This window comes from Coffea eugenioides, chromosome 10 (assembly GCF_003713205.1).
Source record: "Coffea eugenioides isolate CCC68of chromosome 10, Ceug_1.0, whole genome shotgun sequence".
In the NCBI taxonomy this organism is placed as follows: Eukaryota; Viridiplantae; Streptophyta; class Magnoliopsida; order Gentianales; family Rubiaceae; genus Coffea; species Coffea eugenioides.
Genome location: NC_040044.1, coordinates 8032399 through 8043565, shown reverse-complemented (window position 1 = coordinate 8043565; position 11167 = coordinate 8032399). Strand labels below are relative to the sequence as shown.

At 36.0% G+C, this 11167-nt stretch overlaps 1 protein-coding gene across 1 annotated transcript; it reads left to right on the top strand.

Annotated features, from left to right (window-relative positions):
* The first annotated feature begins 7683 nt into the window (after nt 1-7683).
* LOC113749846 (E3 ubiquitin-protein ligase WAV3) lies at nt 7684-10827 on the top strand. Its single transcript, XM_027293715.1, has 2 exons — nt 7684-8415; nt 8546-10827. Exons 1-2 carry the CDS (start codon nt 8011-8013, stop codon nt 10505-10507), a joined length of 2367 nt encoding a protein of 788 aa, XP_027149516.1. The 5' UTR covers nt 7684-8010; the 3' UTR covers nt 10508-10827.
* Nucleotides 10828-11167: the final 340 nt, after the last annotated feature.

Below are 11167 nucleotides of genomic sequence, written 5' to 3'. Positions count from 1 at the left end.
TAGTCTAGAGACATGAATGGATAGTAGAAGCATGACATGCGTCGTTCCTAGTTCCTACTATATTCGTCGACAAATACTAAGTCCTAATGATTATTAACGTGTTGACCAATTCCAATGATGATCATCCTTTTAATTTATTGATTTATCTTTCTTTTTGTACCCAAAAAAAAAAAAAAACAATGATGATCTTCTTAGCCCGCAGGTGACCGCTTTTGGAACGAGGCATGCTCCAAAATAAAACTGATTTCTCCTGAAGATGATGGCCATATGATGATACTCTTCTGCAAGACAAACAGCAACATAAAATTCTTTGTTGAATCAATATGGAAGTCCTATATTAATGGTATGTGCTGAACAAATAGCTTCTCAACAATCTTCTGAACGGGGAAATTAATCAACTTAAAAGGCTAAAGGAAATAATAACAATTAAAAATTGTGTATAATTGTTCAATATATGTGATTTTGCGCTCTAGCATGACTGCCTACTCTGACTCTTGCGATTGGCCGATAAGGGTTTTTTTTAAAAAAAAAAAAAATTTGATAGTTAAAAAAAAAAAGAAAATCTAAAATCTATTTTGATCTGCTGTTATTTGTTTTTCTCATCTTCAACTAGATTATTTCAAGATAAAAATGTTCAGCAAACCTTCTTGATACGTTGTTCTTGGAATTTGGAAACAATTTTAGTACTACATTCATAAGAAGCCAACAGCAAAGCATGTGATCCTAAAACTCGTGCACAATCACTTCCTTTTGTTGATACGAGTTTTATTCTTTTTCTTTTCCCTTTATGACACTAAATTCCTTCTGGTCTTTGCTTGCGCGTTGTTTACGAGAGAAATTAAAAGCATCCTTGACTAATCAGGCATCTAGTGCCATGTGGGGAGGGCTTTTTAAATTAGTGTTGACAGAAAGTTTCAAACCCTGGCAATTATTTCCTTGGTCAATTGTTCTTTTTGATTTTTTCAAAAATTTTTATTATAATACATATTTATTGGAAGATGTATCCGCGGATCAAAAAAAGTCTTGGAAATCGTGTTTGAAATTTGTCAAAAAAAATAAATAGACCCAAAAAAAAAAGAAAAGAAAAGGAATATTGGAATAGAGCCAATTTTACGTATGGAACGAATATTTTGTGGTGTTTTATAAAACTTTATTAGTATTATTGTACTATAAAAAGTTTCTAAATTTTTTTTTAAATGTGATTTTGAAGGTGCTTTTCTAATTCTGGTACTTCCATACCCATTGTATCTTCCTACTCTAAGGCCATTTTAGAGATGCAATCGAGTTGAATCAACTGTTCAAACTCGACTCAAGTTAAAAATTTTGGACTCAAATTTGATTTCAATTTTGTTTTGCCTTACTCAAACTTGAGCTCAAATTCAAACTCATATAAATTGAATCCAATTGAGTTTAATTTGAGTTCAAATGAGTTTAATCGAGCCTAATCAAGTTCTGAAAATTTAAAATTATATTTTGTATAATTTTAAAGAAAGAAAACATAGATATTTTATACTAATAAATAAAAAATTAAAAAAACCTATATACGTGAAACTCAATTGAATTTGATTACACTAGAACAACTTTCAAATTCCACGTACTAAACTCAAGCTCGAACTCGACAAGCTATTTGAGCTGCTCGAACTCGTCTTTCCATTTTATTTCGTTGCAATTGTCTTTTAAACTCTTGTCCTATTTGGATGAAGCTTTCTTTCATAAGTTTGATTTTTGAATGTCTTAAGTTCGTTCAATTAGTACCATTTTATCTCATTTACAAAATTATTTTGTAAACAAAAATCTGGTTTTTAGGAAATTTCACGAAAAATCTTCAAAAAATTTATTCGCCTTAACTAATGTAAAAGTGCCAACTTTTCATATTAAACTAATTGAATCAATCTTATATATACTACCGATATATATGCTATCACCATTAAATACATAACATGTAAGTAAAACTTGAATATTTACTCACATATTATGTATCAAATTATGTGATAATATATATACTGTCTGTCTATATAAGATTAACTCAAACTAATTATGACCATACGAACGCCTCTTGGACTAAATATGAAGTGGAAACATGGGAGGAGGATAATATTTTTTAGCGGGTCATCAGTTAATAATTGAAAATTTCCAAAGCTGCGTTGGCAACGGAGAGAACCACAGAGGGCGGTGAAAAATCACAAAAGCAGTAAACCTAACTCTTAAGTGGATAAGATGTGGCATCAGAAGTGAATCCTTAAGTCGTTCAAAATGGCAAGAATTAGATAATAATTGTAGTAGTAAAAGTGGCTTTACGTTGCCTAACTTTGATTAATATAATGATTAGGTTGCGATTGGAGGCTGCTTTAATGGGATTTACACTCCCCAAAAGTCCATAAAGCACTTTGATAATTTGACAATGTTGCTGTTCCAGAAGTCAGTCACGCTTTTCCAAGACTCCAGAGGGAAAAAGGGACGTCAGCAACGAGAGATCAAGCGGCGATAGGAGGAGTCGAATTTTTTCTGATTTCCCTTTTGTTTGTAAGAGCAAGACCACACGTGAAGAAGTGGTAAATTATTGACAATTGATGGATACTGCGACTTCTGTCAAGTCTTTACTAAACTGCTCCTTTTTTGGGAAGGTACCAATTCCAGAAGGGGCAGAAACAGGCCTAGAACGGATACATATGGATACAGAATTTGTAGCTCCATTATTGATTGATTATGTAGCAGTTGCATCCTATCTTCATTTTGACTATTTTGGATTTGCTTGGACAAAGTAAGATTAGTGTGTCTAGTGCTAGGTTAGGCTGATAAGGCCTAGGATTGATGGTGTTGTAGTAATAGTACAATAATACAATAGAGTGTAATCCAATAGTTAAATGATTGAAAATTTTCTCCTTTTTCTTATCCTTAGTTCAATCTTATCAATCACACAACTTATTATTATTACGTGAGTTTTTTTTTTTTTTTTTTTTTTTTTTTGTCGACGGAGTGGGGTGTCCGGGTCAAGTCCGTAAAGGCGGCCCGACTAATCCCCACTCCGGCCCGGTCTAGCGCCCCAATATTATTACGTGAGTATTGATTGCTGTTTTTTGAAACATTTATAGAAAAATGTACTGCAATGATTTGATGTATGTAAGATAAAAAAGTAATTAAAAAATATGTTCATAAAAAATGTAAAATTTTTTTTTTAAAAAAATACAATCCAAAGCTTTGGAAGTTTGAAGTGGTCATTTTTTGTGCTAAATTTGGATACTAACCATTTGTATTGCGAGTTTTTTAGATAAAATTTTTAAAAAACTCTCTTGATACAATTTTTAAAATTATTTTTTACCTTGCCTGCATTATACAGTTATTGTATATTTTTCTAAAACAAATTGCAAAAACTCTAATTCAAACGGGAAGAATTTAATGGACAACATGCCGATATGATCATGTTCAGAAGTAATTATTCACACTTGAACTAAGCTAAAACTAAATATGAAATGGACATGAGTAATAGTCAATCAAATTAAACAAATGAGAACATGTTTCAATTTTAGCTCAAAAGTCGTAATTTCATATTAACAAAAAAAAAAAAGAATAGCTTGAAAATTTTTTGGTTAGTTTAAAACATACTTGTAATGTACCTAATCCAATCATGAATGCAAGATGGCAAGATTCTTCATTCTCTGAGGTCTTTGTGAAGATTTTAACTTTTGAAAATGTAACACAATGCATCACTTTGTGATGATTATCCGTACAACTTCAACGTTAAGGAACAAAACAAAAAACAATTTGTCAAGACAGTGCCTAAATAATTGTGCAACAATTTTATAGCAATTAAATACTGAGTTCTGGTCCTTCTGGATGATTTTTTTTTTTTTGGGTATATTTCATTGGAGTCAGAATATTCGATGTTGCTTAGTTAGCCTGCTAGGCCCTAAGAAGTGATGGCATTGTAAAAGCATCTCGAATGACACGAGAGTAGAAAAAGAATCTGCGGTAAAGATGATTAAAGTGTTGTCCCATGGACGTAGTATTATTTGGTATAAATTGTAATATTTTTTATAATATGAATAATGTGAAATATAAATGTAATTAAAAATATAAAAAATGAGTTAAAAAATGGATTTATGATGCAGACGGAATATTATTTAGAAAAATTTGATATTCAAACAAAGCATTAATTATTTGGATCCCTATTTTCTAAAGTTTTTGTAAAAAATATATATATATTATAGCAATCTGATGTATATTAGATTAAAAATTAATTGAGAATTGTATTTGCGAAAAAGGTAAAATTTTTTTAGAGAGATAGGTTCTTTGTGCTAAGATTTTGGATACTAAAAGAATTTCATGAATAACATGTTTGGAATCAATTTATTCAAACTTTAAAATAAGTTAAAACTAGACATGAAATGAACGTGAGAAGTGGTCATCAAATTAAAACAAATACGAGCTTGATGAGTTTTGTTTTAAATCAAATTAAAACAAATGCCAAGATTCTTCATTTTGCTAAGATCTTTGTGAACAAATAAATAAAAATATATTTACGATAGATACAATCAAATAAATTTTTATCCATACAACTTCATCAACGTTGAAAGACACAGAATTTGTCAAGACAGTACCTAATTTTTTATTTTTTATTTTTTATTTTTTGGGTGTAGCAAGTCTTCAGGGTCGGAAATCAGAATATTAATGTTGCCTTTAATTTCAACAGATTCTTGTCCACATCTTCAGCAGTAACATCCTTAATTTCCCTGCAAGATCAATTTATATGTAATAATAATAATAATGTGTTGGGTATCGCATTTAACAAACCTCTAGATATATGAGTACTATGCATGCAATGCAAGCTGGACGCTAACATCAAGAAAATTTTGCATCCTTCTCAAATCCTACAGGCTCCAAAGTCCGAGTCCAGAATCCACACCTTCTTCTTCTTCTTCTTCTTCTTTCTGCAGCTTCAATGGAGTACTAGGTTGATAGCTGTCCATATTGTCATGTCCATGCACAACACGCATAAATTTCAACTTTTTAAAATGGCTTTTTCAGAAGTAGTGGTACAACTCTATCTGCACATATATATATATATATGGTACGTACGACAGGGTCTGATTTCTGTTCATTTACCCAGCTATGGCTGGCTGTAGCTTAGAGTAGAGAGGTCTACGGGTGTTGTTTATTGGGATCATATCATGTATCATGATGACTCAATGGAATCACAGGATTAACGGCCAGGATTCTGCAGTAGATGCCATCTCGAGCTCTGTTATGTTCTCTGCTAGAATCACAATTGTTGTCATCTTGCATCTTTGGAACCATGCATGAGTAGTTAGTTAAACCTCCTCCCTCTTCCATTTTCCATGCATAGTTTCAACTCAAGGCATTTAAGTCCCCTTTTTTTTTTGGGCATCTCCATTTGAGTGATCTTTTCTTTTTTTCATCTTATGATAGTTTAATGTTCAATTTTGAGGTTGCCTATTTTTCAATTCACCCAGAAGAAATAATCGAATTCAAAAAAAGTCCAAAAGAAAAAGAATTTTTTTGAGTTTGGCTATGTGATATAAAAAAACAATAGACGAAATGGAGCAAACGTTTATTATGGAGACAACGAGGCCCTATTCAGCACCCCGAGTTTTTTGCTATATTTTTAATGAACAAGTTTTTTTTTTATAATTATATCAAAGTGTTCCAAAATTTTTAATAGTCATACCTCAAAATCTAAAAACACACAAAACTTTTTTCTTCTTTTCCTTTTTTCTTCCTCTTTCCCTATCTCAATCTACTGCCACAAGCCAGTACTCTGCCCACACACTTATTTTTTTTTTCCCCTTTTCTTCTCTATCCCTTCTCCTTCTTCTCTCTCCTCTCCTTCTCCTTCTCTCATTCTTTCTCCTTCTTCCTCTTCCTTTACGATCATAAGGGAGAGGGAAGAAAAGAAGAGGGGAGAGAAAAAAAAAGAAAAAAAAAAAGAGACGGTGAGACGGTGGTGTGGCCAACGGTGGGAAGGGAGGGAGGAGGAAGGAATGAAAATGAAGAAAGGAAAAAAAAGGAAAGAAGAAGAAAAAAAAAAAGTCCAAACCCTCAAAATACACAAAATTTTTTAGTATAATTTATAGACTAAATTAGAGTAAAATTTTATATACACACTCAAAAATTTCACCATCCAAAAGGGGCCTCTATTAGCAAGCAAATACCCAAGGAGGAGGAGGGTTGAAAGAAATTGGAAGGCAATAATAATTCTCCGAGCAAGGAGAAAGAGGCGTGTACGTTCTTTGTTGATTGAACCATTTCTGGGGATCAACTCGAAAAAATTCTCCTAGACAACAAGAAAGCTCTTCTTCTTTTTTTTTTTTTTTTTTAAGGAAAACAAGAAAGCTCTCAAATCTCACATGACAATTTTGTTGCCTAAATCAGATTCATGTAATAGCTTAAATCGAAGCTCCAATTTTTATCAGAAAATGATAAATAAATTAGGCAACGACACATATAGACCTATATTTGATATTAACACGCTTTCATTGACTGCATTCTAAGCCAATGAAAAATAGCGAAAATGTACAGGCCAAGTAATGTAAATTACCATTTCCTATCAATTAAAGCACCCAATTCAATTTAGCAACTTTTGACCCGGCAGAAAATCGACGGCCACAATCTACTCTACTCTTGCTAAGATTAAAGCTAAATGCACAAAAAGACAACAGTTGACCTTGGCTGTTAATAAATTACTAATGCAGACAGCCACTTATTATACCCACCAGGCGCCAGGTAAAAAATTTCTCAAGTAGAGCAATACCAACAAGAAGTATCAGCTCCAAATTTATTACCCCTTTTCTTGAATGAATGTAAATGCATAATAGTGCACACTTTTCTAATTTGGAGTTACTAACTTGTGAGAATTTTCAAGCATCATGTGCTACTTTATAAGAGGTTATTATGTACTACTGCTATTGTGGAAGTATTAACTAGAGGGAAAGTAAAGTGAAATAAAGAAAAGATAAAATAATTTTCGTGAATATGTTTGTTTGATAAGAAAAAATTTTGAGAGAAAATGTGTAGTTAGTGGCAATTATTAAAAATATTATGAGTAACTAATATTTTTCCTACCATTGTTATTACTTGCATCATCAGTAGAGGTTTATGACTTATGATGAGTCATTAACTATGAGAGTATTTGGATAAGATTGATTTCTAACACTTTGCAATGATGTATATCAAATAAAATCATAGCTAATAAGATTTTGAAAAGTGATTAAAAAATGCGTTTATGATAAAATTAAAATATTTTTTTTTAAAATAATGACATGTCTTAACAAATGATAAAAAAAAAATTTTATGCTAACTCGAACTATTATTTTGTTTAACCATCATATAAAAAGATTTTAATTGCATAGGAAGTTAGTTTGTTTCCATATCCAACCTTAATAATTATTTAAAACCAAAAAGTTGTGGGTGTAAAGGAATTATTTTCTTAACGTAAAATTTGGAAGATAATAGAGAATAAAGGGTACTGTACTGTCTATTCAATAAGTGAGTATTTAAATTTTTTTTTCCAAGAAGGGAGAATAGAATACTACATTACATTAGTATTATATATAGAGAGAAAGGGAGAGAGATAAAGAGCAGCAGATCTCAAGCCCTTTTCATATGCAGTGATCTTTTTAAAGTCTACTGCTACTAAGACACAGAGAAAGAGAGAGAGAAGCAAAAAGAAAGGAAAGAGATGCTGCAGAGAGACTGAGAAGGGTCTGATGAGTTGGTTTTTCCTCTATCTTTAATGACAGAACTGTTTTTGTATTGTATTTCCTCCTTCATTTGATCCCATGCTCGTCTTGTTCTCTTCTATATCTTGCCCTTTTGTCTTCTTTGTCAGCTCCTTCTTCAGATCCAACTTCCAAAACCCAAACAGCAAACAGCAGCTATCCCCTCATCCTTCTCCTCTTTTATTACTCCACCTCTTTTATCAACCTCACCTCTTTTGTGTCCGCTTTTGACTACAAACTTTTTATCTTGGGTTTTGTAAGAAGATAGATAGAAATGGGCACAGGTTGGAGAAGAGCTTTTTGCACAACAATCCCAAGAGACACAGAAAAACTACAACAGCAGCAGCAGCAGCAGCAGAACCAAACTTTAAGTGGCGATGGTGACCAAATCCCAAGCCCAAGTCCCAGTCACAGGAGCTGTGCAAAGTTCGGTTTTTTATCCAGCGGAAGCAATCCCTCCACTCCTCGTTTGCAGTTCCAAAGCCCCAGATTGCGCTGCAAAACTTGTGCACCTTCTTCTAATAATGACACCCCCCTCATTAGCCCACAGCTCCATTGCAAAACCACTAATAATACTCCAAAATCTTCCACCAAGAGCCAAAAACCACGTTTTGGCTCTAACCCTTCTTCTCCGAGATCCCCATTTAAAATCCTCAGGAACAGCCTCCGCCTCACCAGGGTAAGTTACTTCAAGTCCACCATCAAAATCCTAATTGATAAACATCCAAAATGGCATTGCCATTTTGGGACTATCAGATGAGCTATATTAATAATAATAATAATAAATTCCCCCTTTTTTTTCGTTGCAGAATAGTTGTGGAGTTTGTATGCAGAGCGTGAAGGCTGGACAGGGGATGGCTATTTACACAGCAGAATGCTCCCACAGTTTCCATTTCCCTTGTATAGCTGCACATGTGAGGAAACAAAGCACCCTCATTTGCCCAGTTTGCAATTCCTCTTGGAAAGATGTCCCTTTATTAGCCATCCACAAGCTTCAACAACAAAGCCACCAACATCAAGGGGCCGCGGTAGAACAAAAGGACATAATGGTCGATACTACCACCGCCCAAAAATGCTACCAAGAAACCAAATCCAATCATTCCCAACCCCACAATTTCTTACCAAACCTCAAAACCAAGCAACAACAAGAAAAAATCCCAAATGCCAAGCAGCAGCTGAATTCCAGACCCTACAACGATGATGAGCCTTTGGTTTCACCAACAGCAGGGGTTGCTAAATTTATTCCTATTCCAGAGGCGAATGAAGAAGACCAGGACGGTGATGACGTGGAAGTTGAAGAATTTCAAGGCTTCTTCGTCAACCCGGTTCCGAGTGATGATGCTTTGGGATCGTGTCCCAATAAAGATTTCAGAAACGTGGAAGTGAGTTTATTGCCTGAAGCCGGCGTTGTCTCCGCGACTCGAACCCATGAAACTCTTGCTTTCGTCTTGAAAGTTAAAGCTCCACCTCCCCCGCCACCCCTGGCGCACAATAGCAACTCAGTGCACTTTAAGGACCCGGCGCGTCGCGCGCCTATTGACTTGGTGACCGTGCTGGATGTGAGTGGGAGCATGACTGGAGCCAAGCTTCATATGTTGAAACGAGCCATGCGGCTCGTTGTTTCCTCCCTGGGCTCGGCTGACCGGCTTTCGATCGTTGCCTTCTCGGCTACTCCGAAAAGGCTAATGCCTTTGAGAAGGATGAATCCTCAGGGTCAGCGTTCGGCTCGCCGGATAATCGACCGGCTGGCTTGTAGCCACGGTACCAGTGTTGGTGAGGCTTTGAAGAAAGCTACTAAAATTCTTGATGACCGGCGGGAGAGGAATCCGGTTGCCAGCATTATGTTGCTATCGGACGGTCAGGATGAAAAGGTGCAAACTAATGGTAGTGATAATCAACGGCAAAGATCATCATCCCGCGTTTCGTCCACCCGGTTTTCTCACATAGAAATTCCGGTTCATTCATCCGGTTTTGGTCGGAAAGCCGGCTATAGCAAGGAGCCAGCCGAGGATGCTTTCTCAAAATGCGTTGGTGGTCTGTTAAGCGTGGTGGTTCAAGATTTACGTATTCAGCTCGGGTTTTCATCCGGCTCTGACCCAGCCGAGATCACAGCCGTTTATTCCTGTAACGGACGGCCCACAGCTCTTGGCTCTGACTGGATCCGGCTTGGTGACCTTTACGCCGAGGAGGAGAAGGAATTGCTGGTGGAAATGAGGGTCCCGGCATCAACCTTTGGGACCCACCACGTGCTATCAGTTAAATGCTATCACAAAGATCCGGCGACCCAGGAGGCGGTTTCCGGCAGAGAACAGGCTTTGCTGGTGCCTAGGCCGCAAGCTGTCAGAGCATCAATGCCCAGAATCGAACGGCTGAGGAATCTTTTTATTACTACGCGAGCAATTGCGGAGTCTAGGCGATTAATTGAGCAGAATGAGCTGACAAGCGCCATGCACTTGTTGTCTTCGGCTCGAGGTTTATTGGCGCAGTCGAGGTGCGAATCGGCTGGTGAGTACGTAAGAGGCTTGGAAGCTGAGCTAGCTGAGGTGCAGTGGAGGAGGCAGCATGAACAGCAGTTGATGGAGCAGCAGCTGATGATCCAACGGCGGAAAGTGAATGAGAAGGAAGCCGGCTTGTTTCTGGATGAGAATGGTGAGCCGCTGACTCCAACATCGGCTTGGAGAGCGGCTGAGAAGCTGGCTAAAGTGGCCATGATGAAGAAATCCGTGAACAGAGTCAGCGACTTGCACGGCTTTGAAAATGCTAGATTTTGATTACTTTCTCTTTTTTTTTTTTTATCTTTTTTATTTTTTTCCCTCTCTTTCTGAAAATAAATAAAAAGGAAAAAAAAACTTTTATATCGAAACATAGAAATTTCCGATGTTAAGGTGCTGAGAAGAAGGAAGGAGTGGGCCTTATGGTCCACAAAAAATAGAATAGCGACAGTTGGGATCCGACGGCCCGGCTCTTTCCGCAGGGAGTGTCCCCAAAGGCCCACTCTAGATTGATTGATTGATGGGCCCTAATTTGTCTTAGGCTCTTGGCATGGATAGGGGTTGCTTTTGTGGGGACAATTGAGCGGGGTCTTGATCTTCTATCATGAAATGGATTGTAAATGCATTTTCAATCCAAAATTCCAGATAATTTATTAATTTGCCCGAATTTATATTCATCTTTGGCTCATTTTTAAACTTTATTTTATAGTGTCTAACCTAGGCAGATCAACAAAAACATTTAAGGCGAAGTAAATACTCCTCCTATATTGTGTGCATTATTGTACTTCTGAGACCATGACTGGGGAGAATTGGAGATGAAGCATCAAAATATTCATTTGGATCTTGCTGTTGCATTGCGAGGTGGAACAGAATTCAATTATTATTGTAGTTTCACAAGAGAAAAATGGGAAAAAAAAAAAAAAAACGTGCTGCATTCGA

Bases quoted from the DNA above. Each gene is read 5' to 3' on its own strand.
- LOC113749846 (XM_027293715.1), top strand. From the start codon at position 8,011: ATGGGCACAGGTTGGAGAAGAGCTTTTTGCACAACAATCCCAAGAGAC. The intron at 8,416-8,545 runs GTAAGTTACTTC...TTTTCGTTGCAG, and splicing joins ACAGCCTCCGCCTCACCAGG to AATAGTTGTGGAGTTTGTAT.